Source organism: Mustela nivalis (genome assembly GCF_964662115.1).
Source record: "Mustela nivalis genome assembly, chromosome: 7".
NCBI lineage: Eukaryota > Metazoa > Chordata > Mammalia > Carnivora > Mustelidae > Mustela > Mustela nivalis.
This window is the reverse complement of record NC_139026.1, coordinates 64982922-65007568: the sequence shown is the minus strand read 5'-3', so window position 1 is coordinate 65007568 and position 24647 is coordinate 64982922. Positions and strand designations below refer to the sequence as shown.

Sequence of the window (24647 nt, the reverse complement as noted above, 5' to 3'; positions counted from 1 at the left end):
AGATGTGTTATATATATATACGATGCAGCCATCTAAAGAAATGAAATCTTTCCATTTGCAACGACATGGATGGAACTAAAGGGTATTATGCGTAGCGAAATAAGTCAATCAGAGAAAGACAATTATCATATGATCTACCTGATACCAGGAAGTTGAGAGGCAACATAGGGGTGTTGGGGGATAGAAAAGGAATAAATGAAACAAGATGGGATCAGGAGGGAGACAAACCATGAGAGTCTTAATCTCACAAAACAAACTGATGTTTGACTGGGGGAGGGTGATAGGGAGAGGGTGGTTGGGTTATGGACATTGGGTATGTGCTATGGTGAGTGCTGTGAAGTGTGTAAACCGGGCAATTCACAGACCTGTACCCCTAGGGCTAATAATACATTATATGTCAATAAAAAAATAAAAAAATAAAAAATATGTTAAATGTACATTTTTGCAAATAATTTGTATTGAGTCCTTCTGGTGTCTGCCGCTTTTTTAGGTCTGATTCTGCACAGCTTTCTTCTCACATTTATGCTACCTTGTTTCCTTGGATATTTTGTATTTTATGTTTGTGAGATCATCCTCATTGGAATTTTAATTGTGATAATTCTTTGATGCTTAGGTTTAAGGTCAGTTCTTCCATGGAGTAATTGTTCTCCTTCTAACAGTCCTTCAGGGGCAAAGTTTTAATTGTGAATTTTTGAAATACATTGTGTGTGGGAATTTTTGCCCCAAACTTGCAAAAATGTAGCATGTGATTATGAATTAGCAGGGAACATCCATCCTCACTCTCTCCGCACTCCCAACTCAAAAAAAAACCCCTTTCCAATTCTCTTTGTTTTGTGGGTTCTTTCTAGTTTACCAACTTAGAGTGTTATGTTTCAGGCCTTATAGCTTTATGTGAGTGTCCTAACTTTCCCCTTTTCAACCATTAGGTTTTGTTTCTGTTTGTAAGCATAGCCTATTAAAAACAAAACTCTTAATTTTAGCATTCCTCAGGTCTCCAAAGAAAAGTTAAATGTATTCAAACCTTGTTTATCTCCATGAATTTGTGCTTTTTATCAGTTTTGCCTACTTAACATAACTGTCTTATCAGCTCAGTAATATTTAAAAGGATTGTTTTGTATTTGTCCAACAATTTTTTACTGAGATTTTCATGGTATATTTGGATCATGTAACTAGAAAAGTATAAAATTCACTTTTTATTTATTCCTTTGTTTCATGTAAATTGTAAAAATTTTGTTTTATTAATGAGCTTTAAAATGGTATTCATTTTTCCTCTAAAATTGTTAGAATCAGCAAAGAGCCTGGCAAGACAATAATGGTTTAAACTACCCCTTTCCAAACCATACTCTCAGAGTAAAAATCCAAGATGTTCTATAGAAAAACATGTTAATGAAACACTTTTAGGAGGTCATGTGTACTTTATTCCTATCTAGTGGTTTATATTTATTTATTTGTTTGTTTTCCATTTATCTACTGTTTTAAAATACTCATCATGTTAATTAAATATTCTACCCAAATACACAGCTTTTAATTAATCTTCTTTTATCCATAAAACATTTTTGAGAGTATCTATTAAATGTGTTGAGAAATATGGAAATGGTGGTGTAACGAATAAATGTAGAAGAAATGACTTTGGAGATACATTGCTTTGGGGAAAAAATTTACCAGGACTAGATTATGGAAGGTCTTAATTCCAAATGGCTGATAATATACCATAGACCAATAGGGTCAGATTTGAGCACTAGGATCAAATATTTACCCTCAAAATATACCTAATCCAGATTTTCCCTTATGTCTGTGTTTTTCTATACCTTGAAAATTTAACAACAACAAAAAAAGAGTAAATTACTTGTGAAAGATCTGCATTTTCACAGCTTTTCAATTTTTTTTTTGTAAAATATAGATGATATGTATGTTAGATTATTTATTTTTAAGTATTTTCAGTACATTTTAGTCCTGTCTACCATTTTTCCCTTATAGATCCCTTATGATATTCCTACTGCCACTTCAGGACATTCTGTTTTTTGTCTTTTGAATTTTATTAGAATGGTAGTAATTTAAAAAGAATAGTATTCTATTCCACCAGTCTCCCAATAAAATAGTGTTCTTTTTCTTATGATCCTTTTCAATATTTTTTCAAGTACTTATAATACTACAGTTATAATAATGATGGCTTTAGATAATCTTGTGGTTTTTCTTCAATTGTATTTTATAAATATACATTTATTTATATAATTATCTAAATGTAAATATATTTACAAATATAATTCCATATATTTTTTTAAAGATTTAATTTATTTATTTGACAGACGGAGATCACAAGTAGGCAGAGAGGCAGGCAGATAGAGAGGGGGAAGCAGGCTCCCTGCTGAGCAGAGAGCCTGATGCACAGCTTGATCCCAGGACCCTGAGATCATGACCTGAGCTGAAGGCAGAGGCTTTAACCCCCTGAGCCACTAGACTCCCCCAAACATAACTCTATATTGATGTGTAGTTTTATGCTTAATAATCATATGATACTCCTTTTAGTTGACATACTATCGTTTCTTATACTGAACCCATTTGTTGGACATTTTAAATGTTTTGGCTTTTATACTTTTATAACAAATTTCGCTGTATTTTCTTATGTATTGTTTTTATTCTTTTGCATTATAAACAGTCCCCTACTATTGTACAAAATGTGTTTTTGAAAATACACTAATAATGATTAATGAGTTTACCTAATATAAGAGTTTTCATTTCCCTGACATCTAAAAATTATGAGATCAATAATTATACCTTATTTTTTTAATTCATTTTTATATACCTCATCTTTATAGACAGATTACTCAGTTGTAGTATTTCAGTATTAGAAACTTTGTGTAGACTGTCCTTACTTCAGGGAGTATCCAATTAAGGGTAACAATTCATTCATTTCAACAAGTTTAATGATTTCCATTTTATCATAATTGCATTTGTTTGATGAAACATATATTCCTAATACTTATATCAACACTTATTTTTCCAAAATTTTATATGTTTAATATTATGTGTGTATTATATGTGTATGTATATGTGCACCCATACATATACATACACAAAATAAGGATAAAACTGAATTTTTTACATAAGAATCACAATGTTAACTGTAAGAGCTGTGCTCCTGATATTGATTTTTGTCTAGCAGATACTCATTCTGCAATAAATCAGAATATTCTTTTGTTAGCTTATTTCTCAAAAATGTCTGATTCTAACTAGTTTAGGGATATTACTGTCCAGAGTATAAAAGTGGAGGTTATAAAATGGACAAACATGAGAAATTGGGAGCTAACCATTGGTATTTTCTGATGATAAATTTTAGGAGTAGGAAGCACAGACCAGACTTGGGGACAGTTACTATGGTATCACATTGGTTCCTGAAAAGTATTACACCTGTTGTATATGTTTCTTAGGAGGTGCAGATAAATCTGTTTCCTTTTTTTTTTTTTCTTTTTTGCTAAGGGGAATATCTTATATACATGTGTTGTTTATTTCATATGTCCATTTGAAAGGCACTATTTGTTGAAGCAAGCTTATTTTATTGTACTTAGGCAAGTGGATGAAATAATAAGATTCAGATGCATTTTCAAAAGCTATTTCATTCGAAAATGGTGAAGCAGAAATATTCTACTTAAACTTAGAATTGGGACATATCTTTGGCATTTAATAATATGGACACTTTCCAAATATAGAAACCTCATTATGGAAGTATAAACCAGTCTTACCTTTTTTTATGCTGATGTATCACTCAATTTTTGTCTCATTCCTTTGTATTTCTCCCTTAAATCAAAGGCAAATAACTTCTTTGCTTACATTGTTTCATGCCTATTAGAAATATGTCTGTTTAGGTGAAATAAGTGTAGTGTAGCTTGTATTATAGTTTTATTTTATTCACTTTAAGAAATTTATTGATATTATTGGACTTGTAACTGCTATGAGTAGATTTAATCTCATAGTTCATCTTTTTTAGGTTTTCTTTCTAAACAATATTTAATGTGTTGGTCCATGAATGGGTGAAATGTCTCTGACTCACTTTACATTAAGACATTTATTAAGTTTATTCAGTGTCTGTAAAGTCAGGTTAAATGGAGGAATATATGAGCTTGTGCTTTAAGACTTTCCTACCAGACCACTTGATCTTGTTCAGTGTTTGTGCTTTACAGAAAGTGAAATATGGTGCTTCTTGAGTTTGCATTATAGAATATATACTTAACACACCCACACACATACCCCGTGTATAAAATAAGGTGAAGTTTGTGGACCTGTCATAAATAGATAACTGTATACCTGAACAAGAGCTTCTGTAACTTCTTAGTCTAACATTTAATATACAAAACACTGTCCATGTGTGATTGTGATTAAATCTCTTTACAATATCTCATGTGACTCACATTCCAAGAAAGAAGAGATTTTTAAATATTTTTTATAGGAATCAAGTAAAAACCATATAACTTCCATATTTATATTTGAGTCTGCGTCTGCATCAAACATTTTTCACTTGGAAGAACTTCTTCCAAAAGGAAGAAATAGCATAATCTCTTTCTGAATGCCTTTTGTTTTAGGCTAATTTCAAAGGACTGTCCTTGAGACCTTTGCATTAAGCATCTACTCTGTAAGATTAATAGACCTGTTTAGTTTGCATTTATTTAATATTATAAAAACTCTAAAATTTCAATTTTTATGAATCTGTCAACAGAATATTTTAGATAAGCAAAATGTAGTAAACTCTTCACTGTTCTTAGATGAGATTTCCTGGTATAGATTTCAATTAATTTTCATAGTGTTTTTTAAAATGCATAAAGGTATGTCTTGAAATTTTCATGGAAGTTCCTCTGTGGTTATAAATATTTGGACAAGAATCTTATGATTGCATGTTGCCAGTTGGTTCAGCTTTGTCTCTGGACACAACAAATATGTCCAGAACATCCCCACCTTGGTATTGGTCAGCTAGTAAGGTGCAGAAGAAAATATTTACTATTCCTCATACCATCAAAAACCATGTGAGCCATTTCTAGGGTGTTGATACTTTTGGATAAGTAAGGAATTCTGTATTAAGGCAGAAGGCAGGTGTAATACAGACAATCTCCAGATATGCTTTATACTTTATTTTAGATAGACTAAAGGAAGGATGAAATCTTTTTGGCCAAGCTGTTTCTTAACATTATAATTTCTTGTTTATAGTGATTAAAGTCATCCAGAGAAGAAAGGCATTTGGCCCAGAGAGGAAAGTCATCCCTGCTTTTGCAGAGTCTCAGACAAGAAACAAACCTCAAGTCCAGTACACTTTCTACTACAGTCCTATAAAGACTGCAAAAAGAGCTCTAGTCATTTTCCTATTTGTGCTAATAATACTATTAATAGTTAAAAAGTTGTAGTAGGGTATTAGAAGTAGAAGTAGCATTTGTAAAGATATTCAACATATTTAGAGAAATTTAAAAAAAATCACAATGAGATACCATTTCCAATTACTAAGATGACTATAGTAATAATAAGAAAAAAGGAAATAATAAATATAGAGAATGTGGAAAGATTAGACTCCTTGTACATTGCTGTGGGAATAAAAAATGGAGTAATCAGAGAAAGCAGTTTGGTGGTTCCTCAAAAAATTAAACAAAATTATTATGTGACCAAATACTTCTACTAATAGATCTATACTCAAAAGAATTGAAAACAGAGACTCAAAATACAGTTTTATATGTGAATATTCATAGCAGTAAATTCTAATAGTCAAAAGGTGGAAACACCCCAAGTGTCCATCAACAAATGAATAGATAAAACAAAAGTGGTATATGTACACAGTGGATTATCATTCAGCCATAAACAGGAATGATTTTGCCATGTGAAATTAGCCAAACAAAAATATGAATACTATTTGATTCCACTTATATGAAATGTCTAAATGGGCAAATTCTTAGAGACAGAAAGTAGGTTGGAGGTTACCAGGAGCTGGGATGAGGAGCAATAAGTCATTGCTTAATGGGCGCATAGTTTCTGTTGGGGATTATGAAAAAATTACGAAACAATGGGGATGGCTCCAAAGCATTGTGAATATAATTAATGCCACTTGTTTACTTTAAAAAGGTTAAAATAGAAAATTTTTATTGTGGGGCACCTGGGTGGCTCAGTTGGTTAAGCATCTGGCTCTTGATTTTGGCTCAGGTTATGATCTCAGAGTTGTGGGGTGGAGCCTGCATCAGGCTCTGGGCTGAGCTTAGTCCGCTTCAGATTCTTTCTCCCTCTCCCTTCCCCTCAGCTCCACCCTACTTGCATTCTCTCTTTCAAATAAATAAAGTCTTTAAAAAAGAAGACAAGACATTTTTCTTGTTGTTGTACTTATATTTTACCACAAAAGAAAAATGGAAGTAGAAGTAGCAGTTGTAGTAGTATAATAGTACCTTATACATTGCTCAGTGTTCATCATGAGACGTGTACTCTATAGATATATTTTTTTCTGTTCTGACTTATCATTTAAAATTTGTGTGTTGTATTTTTTTTTCGGCGGAAGAGGGGTTCATTTTTATCTATCTATCTATCTATTTATTTCCAAAGCTTAAAAGTTATTTTGCTGTGAGAGGAAAAATTCATTGTTTAATGTATTCCTTGAAGTTTTTTTTTTTTTTCTTACAAAATAGTTCTATAATTGAAATATAAGGAATTGATTCATGGGTTGTCTTTTAGATATTAATATTTGTGAGGGCACCATCCCCAGAAACTAGTATAGTATCCTGTGTTGGTAGGCACCAAGCAAATATTTCTTGTATGCATGGTTGAAAAAAAGCATGACGGGACGCCTGAGTGGCTCAGTTGGTTAAGCAGCTGCCTTCGGCTCAGGTCATGATCCCAGCGTCCTGGGATCGAGTCCCACATCGGGCTCCTTGCTCAGCGGGGAGCCTGCTTCTCCCTCTGCCTCTGCCTGCTATTCTGTCTGCCTGTGCTCGCTCTCTCCCCATCTCTCTCTCTGATAAATAAATAAAATCTTTAAAAAAAAAAAAAAGCATGAATTTATACATTTACATATAGATGTAGAAATTATGTATAATTTATAAGTTGATACATATAGATAAACTTTAATGTAGGATAATTTAATATAAAAATAAGATATTAAAGTATGTCATTGAATTTCTACCTTAAAGATTAATCATCTAAACAATTTTTAAAAAGGAATAATAGAGGGGCGCCTGGGTGGCTCAGCGGGTTAAGCCTCTGCCTTCAGCTCAAGTCATGATCTCAGGGTCCTGGGATCGAGCCCCATACCGGGCTCTCTGCTCAGCAGGAAGCCTGCTTCCCCCACTCTGTGCTTGTTGCTCTGCCTACTTGTGATCTTTCTCTCTCTCTCTCTCTCTCTGTGAAATAAATAAATAAAATCTTAAAAAAAGAGAGAATTTAACAAAAACGGAATAATAAAAAATGAACATCCACAGGATACTGCTCACATTTTCTATTGAAGTTCATAACTCTAACAACTAAAGATTATGAACACTTAAAGTAGGTATGATGCTTTATGAAAAACATTTCATTTATATGATCAGTTAATCATCAGAAAACCCCTATAAACTGGATTTTAATCCTCACTTTCAGGAGATCATACTGCATTTCAGATTTAAAATGTCAAATACCACGTAACTAATGTAGAGCTAACAAGGAGAGCAAGAGTTTGAATCCATGTTTTGTGTCCTTGGATCCAGAGTTGCTGCCGCTACCCATTGTGCTCAAAGTATAGCAGAGTGGTCGTGGTCGGATTTTACAGAGAGGGCTTGGTCTCACTGAAGTCTGGAAATAGGAAAGACAGCAGTCATGTTGAGAACAAATATACATTGCAATCTTGATTTATATTGAAATAAGAAAACAATTTGAGAATTTTCAAAATGGAATGTCTAGAGTAACTACTTTTAGTCTTGGATCATTTTTCCCTAGATTCAGGTACTCTGACAGGAGTAAAGCCCTGATTATAAGGTCTACCAGTTAGCAATATCCACGGAAATGAAATTGGTATGGATTATAAAAGTTAACACTCTATTTTACTGAATGATATTTTTGAAATTATTATTGAAGAAGGGGATGGATGTTCCTTCTGAGGCCTTTATGTTTGAGCAGCAACTAATTCTTTATATGAAAAAAAATTCCTCTTCATAAGTGAACTTAATAATCATACTTTTATCAGCTATTTGACAAGAAGTCTAATTAACATTTTTGAGTATCAGATACATTACCTGCATTACATCATTTAATTTTCAAAACTGTGAGGTTGGCATAATTAGCTTTATATAATAAAAGAAAAAAAGAGGCTTAGAAAAATTTAAGTTGTACCTTTCATAAGGGAAGAACTAGTGATTGACTCCAGGTCTGTCTGATTCTACTGCCTGTGTTTCAGTCAAACATGATAACCACTACTACACTATGGGAATAAGATTCTAATGCCTGTATTGATTATAATGAGATATGTTCCCTTCCAAGGAGCTGCCCGCAAAATATAAATGGAACAGAAGAATGTCTTTTTTTGACCTTACAGAAGTACCATAATATAGTTTTTGTAATTGTGGCTTATATGTTTATCTATTCTTTCAGAAAAGTCTCTTCCCTGAGCGTATGTATGTCTTTGAGAAAAAGAAAATGTGTTGGCTGATATAGGCATTGATTACTGAGTCAAGTTTTTGGCTGTGTGTATTTCTTGGAATTCCAATGGGAGAAATTCAGCTACTTAAATAACCTATAGTCTTGTCCCCCCCCCCCCCCCGATAAAAGTTAATTTGTCAAGAATGAGTCCCCTTTCCTTCTAGTTTTTGTGATCTTGCCATCTCCATTACATTCCATTGAGGGGCCAGATATAAGAATTGGGGGAGAATAGACATATCATGACCAGCACATAACTATATATCATGACCAGCACATAACTATAATACTACGTGAACAGTCCCAGTGTATGACTGAAACTCAGAAAGTCAAAGAAACAGTCCTTCGAGATGTAACAGAGCCCTTAAAAGTATGTTGATTCTAGATAATCTAGTGCAAAGTCCATGGATTTTCTATTCAACTCCTACTGGGTCCCAGTTTTAGTTTAACCATTAATTAGTCCTGTGAATGTAGGCAATTTATATAACCTGTCTGAAACGCAGTTTGAAAATCTGTCAAATGTAAGTAATAAGACATTTCTGGGTTGTTGTGAGGGTTCCCAGTAAGACTTGTAAAGTTCCTAACACAGTGCTTGGCATGTAAGGTTGAGTCAGAAACTCAGATGTAATTCAGTGTTTTTAAAAAGTGATTCTAGGGGGCACCTGGGTGGCTCAGTGGGTTAAGCCTCTGCCTTCAGCTCAGGTCACTATCTTGGACTCTCTGCTCGGTGGGGAGCCGGCTCCCCCCCCCCCCAACTCTCTTTGCCTGCCTCTCTGCCTACTTGTGATCTCAATGTCTGTCAGATAAATAAATAAAATCTTTTTTTTAAAAAAAAGTGATTCTAAATCTAGATAAATACGGTGAACTAAATATGCTCATCTCTTCTACCTTCTATACCTCTTCTCTCTCAAAAATCACTAAAATGACACCAAAAGAAACCAAAACAAATAAATAAAAGCAATAAACTAACGGGGATAAGATATAGGCAAATCTCACTGACTCAGCAGAGGCTAACATATTGTAATCTTAGACCGTTGAGGTGAAACCCTTATGAAACAAGCTGCTCTGTCCTACAAAACCCTAGAATGCCTCAGGAATAAGGGGCACTGGGTGCTGTGAAGCTTGAAAAGCAGGAGGAATGGTTGAAACTTTCCATGCACATCGTTCTTAACTCAGATACTTACTGTATACCGTAGAAGGACAAAGGAGTAGTTAGACCTACTAATTTGACCTCATAAGGCAGGAACTAAAAACTGGGAGATTATCCCAAAATCCACCTTATAGTTACCTTTTTACACATACCCTCTTCGCCCATATCCTACAAGTGAGAAGATTGGGGAATTTTTTTTCTAGGCAAAAAGAGCAGCTTAAGAGAAAATGGTGCTACATAGACCTGACATTTGGAAATTGCCACCACAACCATGAAAAAGCCAGCTATTTGCAGTTCCTGTAAAGCTTCCCCACATACACAGTATTTCTTACCAGCGTTTTTGTGTCTGAGATTTTCGTACGCATGAATTGAAAAAGATGACCAAACATTGGAGAAACATCTTAAATGAGAAAATTACTGACTCAAGCCACCCCCCACAAAAAAAGGAGCTTTGAAAAATCAAAAACAAAAACAGATAATGTGGAAATAGAAGGGCCCTTGCCTCCACCACCCATAACTATAATCAGTGCATTCAGAAAGAAGAAGAAGAACGGAAAAAGATGCAACAAAAATTCCCATTTTCAAACAGGGAGAATGATGAAATAAACAGCCATGCTTGGCTTATAGCAGATACCAAATATTGTTGGTATCCCTGTGCCAGCAGTGGAACAGTTTCCTTGGTTAGTTGCTCATCCAGTCCATGATTCTGTTCTCTGGAAGAATCTACCTTGTCTTTTTTCCTACTATTGATCGTCAGTAGTCAAATAAGGTATAATTTTGTATTTTCTTTCTGGAATACAGTTTGAGGGCATGCATAAAATATAAACTGTACTCAGTCATCAACCTGCCAATACCAACCCTAGGAATATTTCATGAGGCAATAATTATATAAGTTCTCAAGGTACATACACAAAAATCAAGATTTTTTTAAAAGGAAAATTTTGTAAACATAAATGTGTAAGTGGGACATGGTAAAATATGTAATTAGGGTAATAAAAATAATAGCATAATTATGTTTCTGTAGAAATAATACTGTTGAGTTGAAAAGGCTGTGGTAGTTATAAACGTAATACATAAAATATATACATATAGCTGTATATTTACATACACAGAGAGCCCTCCAGAAGGATGTTTGCCTAAATGGTTGTCATTTAGGTGATAGAACTCTGGGAGACTTTTTTTTTTTACCACCTGACACTTTTATAAGAATAACGTATTTTCTGTTTCTGTTGTCCTTGATTAGCTACTTGTAAATTATTCATTTTATAAATTAACTTTAATTTTAAGAGTTAACATCTCTCATGCCATTCAGCGTCTTTCTGAATCCTCTCTCCTTCTATTACTTTTTTTCAGAAAATCATCTTACTTTAATGTTACTCTGAAAAAAAAAATCAGAAGTATAGGTTAGTCAAATTATTTTAAAGATTTTATTTATTTATTTGGCAGAAAGAGAGGGCGTAAGCGAGAACAAGCAGGAGGAGCAGCAGAGAGCCCTGCTTAGCAGGGAGCCCAATGCCTGGCTCAGTCCCAGGAGCCTGAGATCATGACCTGAGCCCAAAGGCAGATGCTGAACCAACCTGGCCACCCAGGTGGCCCTAGTCAAATGCTTTTAAAACCAAATGCAAGTGAGGTTTTACCTGACATACAACTTGTAATAAGGAGCTTTTAGATATTGGGTAACATCAGGGCAATGCTGAGGCCACATTTAGCTAGTAGGTAATTATTACTGTTGATAATGAGTATACTGATAGGATCATTGCCGAAGTGATTCATTAGAGACCTGGCAGTTTCATAACTTCTCTAAGTCTCGGGCCACTCATCTGAAATGAGGAAGAATATTGCCTGATTTAGCAGTTTGTTGTGGATTTAATGTGGTACCACTACATGTAAAGCCCTTTTAACAATCTCTGAAACCTAAAAAATGCCCCCAAAGCATCAGCTATCATGACCTGTATGTATAAGAAATTCAGTAACCTAATTGTGTTTTCTCAAGCAGATGGATGATTTTACTTAAAGTATCTTTTATGTAGGATACTTATTTCCAATGGTAATTTTGAGTTTATTCTTATAGAAGAAAGTTCAAGAGTAGTCTTCTATTATAGTGTATTGTCAGAATGAAGAAATAATGATCAGGAATGAATTTTCTAAATACTACATTGTCATTTCAGCTAACATACCCTCTTTAACTAGTTCTTGGACCACTGGAAAAACTTGGCCTACTTACAATTAATTACTTAATGATCTCCATTAACCTGACTTATTAATGTAACAGTTCTTTTTAAGAAGAAATGATTTTCAAAGCTATTAATGACTCTGAAAACTTCGTTGTTTAGTTTAATTCTGATAGCTTTTATTGGTTTTCTATTTCGTTATGTTTATCCCTACCACAAAGCCTAAACTGAGTATTTTTTGGTTTCATACGGGAATTGTATTTATCATTTCTAAATCTAATTATTTGCCTGGTATAACATTTTTAAACTTTTTTCTTGTGTGTGTATTTGAAGTAGGATTATGTGTTTTTTTTTCTGATTCAATGACATTTATGTGTATCTAGACTTAAAAGAATATGAAATTAAAGTCTCAGAACTTAGCATACGATAAGTCTACTGATTTGTCAGTTGCTTTTCCCAAATTGATATTGTACAAGTAATTTCTCATAATCAAGTTGTAATTTGTATCACAGTTTGGATTTTTTTTTTTTAATGAAAAAGCACATCATGTGATTTTTCTTATTTTCTTGAAAAATAAGGTAAAAAATAAATTTATATTTAAAAATAGGAATAATAGGGGCGCCTGGGTGGCTCAGTGGGTGAAAGCCTCTGCCTTCCGCTCAGGTCATGATCCCAGGGTCTTGGGATCGAGCCCTGCATTGGGCTCTCTGCTCAGCAGGGGCCTGCTTCCTCCTCTCTCTCTGCCTGCCTCTCCGCCCACTTATAATCTCTGTCTGTCAAATAAATAAATAAAATCTTTAAAAAAAAATAGGAATAATAGATTCTCTTAACTAGACATGGCTGTTTGGTCACTTACTCTTCATGTGGACTGTTCCCTAAAAAGTACTTAACTCAGAACAACATTGAAAGACATAGATCCATTTTAAAATACTGGATATTCAAATAAGTATTAAAGAGGCTTCAAAATCAGAGGAATTGGAGAAAATATTCTTCTTTGCCCTTTAGTAACTGAATGTGAAATCTTTGTAAGTAGAAATATATATATTCTTTTTGGTTTTGTTCCTCATAAAAGCACTGTTGTAGAACAAGTATCTGGCTTCTCTCTGTTGAAGATCTTGATGATACAAAAGTTGAATTTTCTTGGAAAACTTTCAAATCCAAGTGCCCAATCCATGAAAACTGGCTAATGGTTGTGTGTGCTTTTTTGCTAGCACACTGGAATAAAAGTAAATACATGAATTCTGTATATTGTAACATTAGCTATCACATAAATAAATTCCTGTCACTGTTTTATTTTCTGAATCTTAGAGTGAGAACAGTAAATAACCTCTCCATTTCTTTAACAATGCTTTACTAGAAACACAAATAATATGTTATGATCATTCATCAAACATCAGTTATTATTTATTTGCTTCTTTTGCTGTAGACTAATAACTTTAGTGAGTAGTTTTTCTAAATTTAATTTTGATTAAAGACATTTTATCATTTTCTGATTTATTTTCCAATTTGACTAGTGTGCCTAAGTTAGATCTCATGTCATGTACGTTGCTGAGTTTGGGGCCACAAAAAGTTCTTTTGCGCTGATTGGAAAAAGGTGAATGGGGTTTTTTTGGTAAGTCTTCGTTTCAGCAATCTACCCATTGTTTCCTCTAGTGACTATTTCAGTGCGGCCAGGCCAGTGAATTCCACGAGCTATACTCCTTGTTGATAGATTATTGGTCTCAGAGCCATAATCATAGTCTCTTTATCTTTCCTTGTAGCATCAGAGGCTCCTTGAAATGCTAGATACAGAGAAGGAACTGCTGAAAGAAAAAATAAAGGAAGCTTTGATTCAGCAGTCTCAAGAACAGAAGGTAATACTTGAAGTTTGCTCGGAGTGTAGAAAGAATGTGTTGTTCCCTCAAATAATTATCTCAAATAATACATTTACTGTCTACCCAACTGTCTTTTCATTTACAGGAAATACTGGAAAAATGTTTGGAGGAAGAAAGGCAAAGAAATAAAGAGGCATTAGTATCTGCTGCAAAGGTATTTCTGTCTGTAATATTGGGTTTCTTTGTAAGTAAGTGGAATTTAAACACTGACTTCATTAGTGGTGTCAATCTACTTTTTTGGTATAAGTCAGTCTACTTTTTTTGGTATAAAACCTCATACAGAAAAATCAGAGTTTTTTTCTTTCTTGTTTTTCCTGTTAAATTTAGAATTCTACTATATGTATTATGGTTAAATTTACATTATACAGGACTGGAATGACATCGAAATACTGCAGATTTAGGTAATTATTGTTAAAAGAGAATATATGTTGTGACACTCGTAAGTACTTGGTATGTACAGTTATCATCACAAATAATGTATGTGTATGTAAGTATGTATTTGTAAAAAGATATGTGACTTTTAAAGCCAATTTTGAAATATTTCTAAGTAGTGTATCTGTAGTTATTAAATATACATATGCCAACAAAACATAGCACTAAATTTGAGATTTAGATTTAAATTTAGTAAGCAAATATTTTGAAAATTTCATATTTGCACATCACCATGCAATGTGATGACTATGATTTTGTCTTAAAGAATTTACAGTCATGTAAGTTATTACTTATTACCAGTAAGGTTTGGCAGAATGTATTAAGTTATTATGAGCATATAGAGTACTTCTGTGCCAGGAGTTTTTAACAATAAATTACTTTGAAATTAGCTTGAAGGGTGGCTAGTATTCTGAATTGTGAGTCTGAATTTTATTCCATAGATAAGGGCAGACACATTGAAATTTTTGAGTGTAGGTATGACATAATGATAATTTACATTAATTTGGGGGAAATTAGAAGCAAGGAAAAAAGTTAATAGAATGTGTCCAAAGTCTGTGTAAAAGAGAGTGAGTGACAGAAGTAAAGTAGTAGTAATAAAGGAAAGAAATAGACAAATTCTAGAAATAGGAGATGGAACTATCATATATTTTGGGGGTGGATAATATAGAAGGAGGCCAAGTTGGGAACCACCAGCGTATTGCCTCAGAAACAACATGGAGGTGGTACTGTTTCTTTGGTATAGAGTTTGAGGTGCTCATGATATATTCAGATGGCAAGGCAAGTAGGCAACTAAATCTACCTGGCAGCTCAGAGGAGAAAGGAATGACTTGAAGATGCTAATAAAGTTTGTTTCTTTTTTCAGCAGACAGATGGTAATGGTAACCATGGAAATTATTGTTATGTATAATCACCTCACTGGAGAGAATAGAGTAACAAGTGGTACTAGGCTTGAACCCTGAAAGAACTCCAAAATTTAAAATTGAGAGAGAGGAGAAAGTTCCAAAGAACTGAACAGAGTCAGCCATATAAGTAGAGTAAAAGCAGCATGCTGTTATGCAAGCCAAGAAAAGGAAAACAGAAATAGTCAGCAATGTAGGAGGTCACTTTGATGTCAAGAAAAGTAGGGATTGAAACAAACAAACAAACAAAAAAAACATGTTATTTAGATTTAACAAAATGGAGAGCTTTGGTAAGCATAGTAAGAGAGTAGTTTCAGGGAAGAATTACAGAGTAAAACAGGAGTTCAAAAAATGGTAACTCACTTTGATAATTTGTCTCAAATTTGGCCAACTGGAAGAAAGAGAAAAGGGTGGGCATCAAAAATGGGAGGACCATAGACATTACTACATCCCAAAGTATGACGTTGTCTTGAGAGAAATTCTCCTGTTTGAGCTGCAACTAAAGTCAACAGTTTTCATGGAAAACCATTTTACTGGATAACAGGGGTTATGCAGACTTTAGTATTTGGCAAACATTTTCTCCAAAGTAAACAGAGTGAGCCCAGCATCTCCAGAAAACTGTTTTTGTTGCCCATGATAAAAGTTGAGCTTTAAAGCAAAATTAGAATTTTGGAAAATTTGTATCTACTTTCAGATCCTTAAAGGCTTTTCTGATGAGATTGATGGTTATATTAACAAATGTGACCTTTGTTTTTGTTATGATGTAATGAAATATGTCAAATTCTAGGGGAGATGCATAGTATACTGAATCAATATTTTCCAAATAAAAATGCTTAAGAAATTCATGCATAAAGGACTCATTTAAAGTGCAAGAAAAGAAAATGTGGCAGAATACAAAAATTTCATTGCAACTATATGATTTTCCTTACTGCAGCTACCCTTTAAGAACTATCCTGTGTTGGGCACCTGGGTGGCTCAGTCATTAAACATCTGCCTTCAGCTCAGGTCATGATTCCAGGGTTCTGAGATTCAGCCCTGCATTGGGCTCCCTGCTTGGTGGGAAGACAGCTTCTCCCTCTCCTACTCTCCCTGCTTGTGTTCCCTCTCTTGCTGTCTCTCTCCCTATTAAATAATTAATTTTTTAAAATCTTAAAAAAAAAAAAAGAACTATCCTGTGTTAAAATTTTGATAGGGAACCATCAATATCTACAAAGATCCAAACTGGCTACTAAGTACTCCTCCCTTTTCTACTGCATATCAGTGTGAGACTGAGTTTTCTTTATGTCCTTAAACCAAAAGCCATACTACAGATTTAATACAGAAGGCAGATACGAGAACCTAGTTGTTTTCTATTAAGTCAAGTATTAAGGAGGTCCACAGATTTTCTTCTCACTTCTTCACTTTGGAAAATATAGTTATTTTTTTCATAAAAGATATTCATTAATATACAGTGCATTTATTGTTAATATAAAATTAGTTAATAAATATTTTTATTTTGTCTTGGTTTCAGTTTCTAATACGGTGATCATAATATGTACAGCCAGCATAAGCAAAAGCTCTTTGAAGTACTCCATAATTTTTAAGAATGTAAAGAGATTCTAAGACCAAATAGTTTGAAACTGCTACTTTAAGTTAAGGCTTAGTTTCTGTGATATTAAATGTGCCTTGGAAATAATGTATGAATATTTGTACAAAAACAAGTAATTGATTTGATTTTTACACCAGTTATTAAGTATGGATAAAAACAACAGCGTCAGAACTAAACCCTATAGAATTCAAGTTTTGTACCTTTTAGGTTAACCCAAATCTTCCTTATTCAAGGATTTATGCAGTCACTCATTCAAATATTTTCATTTGTCATTATTTGTTTTGAAGCTTGAGAAAGAAGCAATGAAGGATGCAGTTTTAAAAGCCATAGAAGAAGAAAGAAAAAATTTGGAAAAAGCTCATGCTGAAGAAAGGGAGTTATGGAAGACTGAGCATGCAAAAGATCAAGAAAAAGTATCTCAGGCAATTCAAAAAGCTATACAAGAACAAAGAAAAATAAGTCAGGTTAGTAAAATTCACTCTTTGTAAATGCTTCCTTTTTCCTTATTTTTCTCAAAATGAAGTTTCCTTATTATTATTTTATCTTAAAATCACCATAGTGGACATATCAGTATTAATTATTTTGCCTTTGATAGTAATATTTTAAACTAATAATTTTTAATGTATCAGTGTATTTCTACTTTCTGATATTGCAAATCCTATAATTTTATCTTTTTACCATTTTTTTAAAAAGTCAGAATCCAAACTTATGTTTAGTTATTGCAACTACACAAAACTCCGGTTTAATTTTTTTTTCTTTTTTCACAAATACATACATATACACACACAATCAATGCAAAATAATATATATAGGTAGAAAACAGTTTGATTCTCTTAATTATGTCTTATTTATGTATCTGTATGATCTGTAGCTGGTACTGATAATTAGTAGCACTTCACAGATGATCCCTGTGGTTTCATAAACGGTATTATGTATCAACAAGTATGGCCTACATACAAAATAACTTTTGTCTACTTAAGTGAACAGTTAAAAACTACAGTACTTTCATTTTCCATAATTGAATTTGCATGGCTCTATTTTCCATATTTCTAGTCTTTTCGTAACAGAGGCACTGAAATACCTGAATAAATTCCCCCTTAAAGAAGTGTAAAGAGCAAAAAATAACATTTGTAGAAGTCTTTGTTTTCCATGATAAAAGTGTTACATACCCTACCACTGTTTATTCAGTCATGCATTATCAATGTAGCTAAAGCACCTAACATTTACCAAACAACCCAGAAGACTTTCTTACAATTCGTTAGCTAATCTTCATGAAGCCTTAAAAATGTCAATGCTTTTAATATCCAGGATAAATGTTACGTACTTTTTAAAAAAAAATGTCACTTAAATTTTATTGTCAAGCACATAGTCACCCATTTGTTATAAAAATTAAACATCTTTTTGTAGTATTTGTCATAAGAAAACAGTAGTGTAGTGACAGATCTTATTTTATTATTTATTTGCTTTTTTCTGTTGGAGTAATGATTACTTTGTAATTCTTTTGTTGTTAGTATCATTGAATACATATTGAGCACATATTGTTTATAAGATGTTTAATTGTCAGTTGGTTGGAATTTGATGCTGGTAAGGTCACGATCTTTGGTTAAATTCTGACTTGGGAGCATTTACTTAAAACTTTTTGTGGCCACAGACCACTCCTCTAACCTCACATAGATGTGGACTCTTAGTCACCATGAACTTGGGCAAGAGGGCATGAATAAATCTGCACATGTTCATCACTCCAACAGAAAAGTATATATCATAAAAGGCATAATTCTCTGCTGGTTTGTCAGGAGCATTCTTGCCTACAGAAAACACTATAATATATGATATACTTTAACATCTGTTTGCCACAGTTTCAGAGCTGTGAAGATAATCCAAGCCTGTCATGAATAAATGCATTGTATTTATTTTCTTCCAAATGTTTCCATATTTTAGGTGCATGTGAGAAAGTGAGTATGTGTGTGTGGTATGTGTGTCTGTGTGTGCTTAACTGCTTTGTGGCTAAGGGAATTGAACAGAGAACATATATAACAGAAAAACAATGTTTCCGACTCTCGGGCTTTCAAATGCGAGGTCGTAAATGTCAAGTGTATTCTGTCTTCTTAAATAGCTGCTTTCATTTTCATGTAGTTGCAGTTAAGAAACTACAACCAAACAATTGTCACTCCATTAGCCCCTTAGAGATTCATAGCTCTAGTTTAGAAAATTGACAAATTACTTCTCTTGGGAGCCATATGAAGTTCCTATCTTTGGTTTATTTAGGCCAGTAGGGTAAGCAAACAAATTGACATGGTCAGACTTACTTTTCAGTGTTTCACATTAATAATTGGAGTGACTGCCTGCCATCTCCCAGGGACTGTACTTATTTCTGGTGATGGAATAGTAAGAAAAGAACCAACAACTTGCCTGACTTCTTGTGAAGAAGACTGATAGGAAAGTATTCAAGCCTAACAGAGTGTGAAATAGTATTCAGTGTCGTGAATTAAAATGAAGCTGGGCACCATCAAGAGAGTCAGGGAACCTCAACGGGGGAGTCAGGGAAGGGCTCTAAGGGGTCAGCATTTGAGCTGAGGCCTGCATGGAAGTCAGGAGTTTACTTTGTGACTTGTTGGGGGAAAGAATGTTTTAGGCAGGGGAATAGCAAGTACTAAGGCTCTGTGGCAGAAAGATCATTGGTGTAATTAAAACTGTATGGTACTGTTATGGATACAGAACAGGTAGACCATTGGATAAGTTTGGAATACAGAAGGATGTAAAATTTTCTGCAATTCATAGATCTATAAAGATGATAGTACAAATTAAGTAGGATAAGTTACTATAGCAAATAACAAATAATGGGCTTTAATCTGAGTTGCATGGAAAGGGGCCCATACAAGTCTGTGAAATTCTGCAAAACTATGGATATGTATAGACTTTTCTGCAGAAATGGTCCATAGTTTTTAATTAGATTCTCAAAAGTATCTTAACTAATTAACCCAGAAAAGATTGAAGATAATTGTAACTGGCCACCCATTTCTTTCTGGGCTTTGTACAGGTAGATTAAATGTTCAAACTTGCAAACTTAATGTACTAAAAAGCAATTGAACAAATACTGATATTCTTAGAAATGGAGAGTCTAAGCACTTCAGGAATGATAGACTAAAGATCTCTGCAAATTACCTTCTCTGTAGAGGGAGTGATAACACTAGCAAAATTGACAAAATCAACTTTTTCAGAACTCTGAATATTAACCAAAGGTTTCAGTAACCCAAGGAGTATTTTATTCAGCAAAAATAGTTAAAGCTCACTAAGAACATCAAGATTTGTAGATTTTAGCTTGCTTTACTACCACCCTCTTTTCTCTAGTTGCATAGTAGATTTAAAAAGTAGTAGCTTCACAACAATGATAGCTATGAAAAACAGCAGTGTAGAAGCCACTGGAATGGGCAGACTAAATTTGGAGCTCCACACATACAAAAAAAACCTTTCTCCAGGGAATTGGTTTGACCTATCTGATAGCTTCCCAGAAAGTCCCCATTTGCTTAGAGCCTGCGTAGTGGGAGAGCCCTAATCTTCATATTGTTTGTGAAAAACAGTAAGTGGCAATTATTTAACCTGTGCCTGAGACAGAAATACCACTTGGTCAAACAAGCCCAGCCAAAAAACTTAAAAGGGACATTTGGGAAATGTGATTATTATAGGTGGCTTTGAAAAGCTCCAACTTATAAAAATAATCCTGGATTTCTTGAGGGCCATGCACATGCACTAGGTTGTGCACCTGCCCAGGAAAGACCTGAGAATACCTTAATCTCTCACCACTGACTGATTTTGATTCTGTTCAAGCAAAAAGTGAAGGCTGAGACAGAATTGTAAACTGGCAGTTTTAAAGGTGTTACCCAGCACCCACACTCCCTGGTAAAATGATGGATCGCTTATCTAATTCAAGGTATTTAAGGAATTCACTATCTAATTATTTGCTGACCACCTGGCTAACCCAGCAGAGACCTCAATGGCTATACATGACAAAAAATACAGACTTTGCAGAATTAGGTCAAGGAAAGTTACTAGACAAATAACAACAAGAACAAGGATTCCTGGGAGCTGAAAGAGATCTGATTTCTAGAATTGCTATATTATATTATTTTAATGTCCATTTTTATCAACAGTAGGAGATATGCAAAGAAACAAGAAGGTATGGCTCATGTACAGCAAAACCAAAGCAGTCAATGGAAGATACGTTGATATTGGACTTAACAAGGACAAATCTGCTAGTATAAATATGTTAAAAGAATTAAAGGAGATCATTTCTCCAGATTTATAAGCCTCCACTTATTCTCTCACTGAATGTAGCCATCTTCTACCTAGGAAAAATATGGCCACGTCAGATTAACTGTGTAATAGTGGAAATAGTCTCATACTTAGGAGGGTTGTATTTCAGGGAATATTGTGAAGGTATTGAAGTTACTGGTGCTTTCTGTATCACACTGCTACCCAGATTAAGTGGCCAGAGCTTCATTCCAGTTTCTAGGAAGCTCAGGGTTATGAGTCTAAACAGCAGCTCCTACCACCCTCTGCCCACCACCTGTCTGGTTTCCAAGGCCAGCACGCATTCCTTCCCTTCGTTCTTCCCTAGTCTGTTGTACCCATACAGCCTGAAGAATACTGTCTGGGGAACTACAGACTGTTTGAATACTGACTAAGAGGACTGACATTATCAAAGCTAGGAAGCTATCTTTTTAATTCTAAGATTCAGGTCATTTCATAGTACTCAAAGTTAATTAAAAGAATTAAAATAAAATTTATTTTATCCAAAAATAAAACAGAATTAATAGCAATTAGCAATATTGACCACTAAGTCACACTAGAAATAAGGAAAAAGATGGAGTTCTGCAAAGGGAAAAACAGTATAAACTCAAGTAACTAAAATTACTCTGACAAAAGTAAGGAAGACAAAGAGCTTTTTGGCTTTATAATTTACCTATAGATTTTCTCTGTGTTAATACTGGCACTAACTGAAGAGATAATGTTAAACTATGACAGAAAATGCAATTCCTAAGGATTGGGGCACATATTTCTCTGAATTGATTTGATAGATAATTTTGTTTGGCCTTCATCATAAATTAAGACTAAGTCAGTGTGTGGATTGAGTGAAGAAAGTTAATGACTCTGAGTTTTTTGGTTTTCATAGTAAATGAATTCTGTGTCCCTTGAAAATTGTTAACAAAAGGAAAGTACATTTGTTACTGACACCAAAAAGGGCAAAAAGAGGAGTCATTAATTTTGCTGTTCTAGCAAAGTCCTGTAAAAGGACTCCAGGGCATACAGACACTTAAACGATGTCTGACGTTGGAAGCTCTTCATAATAGTTTATAACCACAGCCACTGTAATTTGGGGTTATGTTTCCCCCAAAGCCACAGACATTACAATCAGTGGTTAAATTTTCTTTAAGAAATTCAGCATTGCCACCTGACCCTTCTTTTAAAAAAGGAAATAGCATTTCTATTTTAGCTTAGGCCAGATAATTTCACAACACTGAAATAATTTTTCTGTATTGACTTACTTAGCTTTGATTCATTAGTTTGTTTGAAAGGTTTTTTTTGTAAAACTTTGATAGCCACCTAGTTAATTAAAGGTAAAATCTTAATCACATTTTTTTCAAAATTATTGTACTTAGGGACAAATAACAAATAGTGCATCAATTATCTTCTCATCTCCGAAGACCTTTCCCTCCTGCTATATTTCCTATTTTCATTCAGTGAGATAACTATCTACCAAGTTTCCCAGTCCAGACAACTGGAGATTTTCCTAAACTCTCCCTCTCTCAACCCCATTTTGATACATTAAAACCTTTCCATTTTACCTGATGGAATCCTAAGTGTACAAACCTCTGGCCTGCCATCACTGACTTCATCGTGGTTCTGATTGTTTATCTTGACCACCTACATCAGTTTCTTGGCTTCCAGTTTTGTCCCCTTTCAATTTGGAATAAGAAAATGAATGAACTTTAAATTCTTTAGTATCTTCCCATAGCCTACAGGATCACATTCAAGCTACTTAGCATGAACTATAAATCTGTCAGCACATGAAACAGAAACTTTCAGTGACCTGGTCCCTACCTATTCAGTTCATCTGCTGCCATTCTCCTTCACATTTCGTGCTTTTTAGTACCAGACTGCTGGTATTCATATCATGCTGTTTGATGGCATTGGGCCTTAGTCACACTGTACCTTCAGCCTAGAATACCATCACTTTCCTAACTTGCAAAACCCACTCATATCTAATAACTTAGCTTTTTTTTTTTTTTTTTTACTCCACAAAACTTTTTACATTTCTTAGATTAAATCAAGTGTTCTTTCCTCTTCTTTGACATTCAGTATATAACTATACCACTAGGCATATTATTTTTAAAGATTCTGTTTCTCCGTTTTCTCCCCTAGATTTAAGCACCCCAGAAGTAGGAGTTGAGTCTTGAAAACTGCAATAGGTTATAAGATGGTATAGAACCAACATTGTTTTAAGGAGACATATTAATCTTTTAAAAATGTATTTGATCTCTATCAGTACAATTTAGCTCTGTTAGAGTTTTGGCTGCCTTTAAGTGATACATTTTACCAAAAGTGGGATCACCAAAAACAGTGCTTTGATTGTTGTCATCCTTTAAAAACATATTAATCAGATTGTCTATGGGGTGCCAAACTGACGTGATTCTTATTGTTATTCAAGGAAATAGTAATCGGAGGAAAAAAAAAAAAGAGTGATTACATTTAGCTTCAGCAAAGGATTACTTTGAACAGCTTGTATAGATTTGCAGTAAAGTGATGAGTGGATGCATGATTCCAAATAGAATTTTTAGGTAAAGTCGTATACTTTCTTTCACTGGTCTGATGGAAGCATTGCATTCATTTCCATATCCATGTTTTAAGAGAGATATTGCCAAATCAGAATGAGATCATCTTAGACATTTATTTGTGTTCCTTTAGCAACTGTTCCTCCATTCCCAAAGTGATTCTTTCTATCTCTTAGCCATGTGGTTTAGGTGAGATTTAACCTACTTTCTAATTTTATGCATAAGCCCTTATTTACGTAGGCTAATAATGATTATGTCCTACCCCTATGTTAGCAGGTTCTAAGAATTCACACATTTTCTGAGTCAAGGCTGTAAGGCTCCATTTTGGAACTTGCTTCCTCAGCTATATAAACACTGTCATTCACAGTAAGAAAATGGGAAAAATCCTTGGAACTGTTAATAACCCCCTTGGGACCATATGTGTAGAAACTATTATGAGAACGGATCCTACCCGAAAGGCAGAGCTAAGAATTGGAAATGGAGAAATTTGCATCCTTGATCACATCACTTGAACACTAATGGAAGCTTACCCTTAGTTCTTTCATGTGAGGCTGCAAATTCTTTTTAAAGTCAGTTCGTGAATTTTCTGTTACCCTGTGATCAAAAGAATAACTGATTACCAAAGTAAATATGCCAAGAAGTAGGTGGGATTGGGTGTGAGTCCTAGCCTGTGCTGAAGTAACCTTGACCACTTTTTAAAAATGTATGAGACTCCATTTTCAGATCTGTAAAGTGGGATTAATAATACCTGCTTTACAGAGTTGCTATGAGGCCCTTGGAAACGTTTTAAAATGAAAACTGAGATTTATGCAACAGCTTTAGACACTATAAATGTCATGTAAAAAAGTATTGTGGGCAGATCAGTAACAGAGCAGGAAACCTTGTCACAACTATAGAAGGTATTGGAAAATTTAGTTGAGAGAAGAGAAAAATAAAGGTATGGTAACATTCTCCACCTGTTTGAAGGACTATCATAAAATGAGTTTTTTTCTATTTAATGGGGGGGGGTATATGTTAGAAGAAGTAGGTAAAATAAAAATTTAACTCAGTACAGTATAAAGCTACCAAATCACAATTT

At 34.1% G+C, this 24647-nt stretch overlaps 1 protein-coding gene across 7 annotated transcripts in view; it reads left to right on the top strand.

Moving 5' to 3' along the window:
- The window catches only part of CCDC91 (coiled-coil domain containing 91), a 367817-nt gene that overhangs the window by 234702 nt on the left and 108468 nt on the right, over positions 1-24647 (top strand). For all 7 annotated transcript variants that reach the window (XR_014314001.1, XM_082739675.1, XM_082739674.1 and 4 more), the window contains 3 exons: positions 13707-13799; positions 13906-13974; positions 17027-17203. Coding sequence is in view for 6 of the 7 variants with exons in the window: in XM_082739675.1 (XP_082595801.1) it covers positions 13707-13799; positions 13906-13974; positions 17027-17203 (339 nt within the window). In the remaining variant the exon portion in view is untranslated. The remainder of the gene's footprint in view (positions 1-13706; positions 13800-13905; positions 13975-17026; positions 17204-24647) is intronic.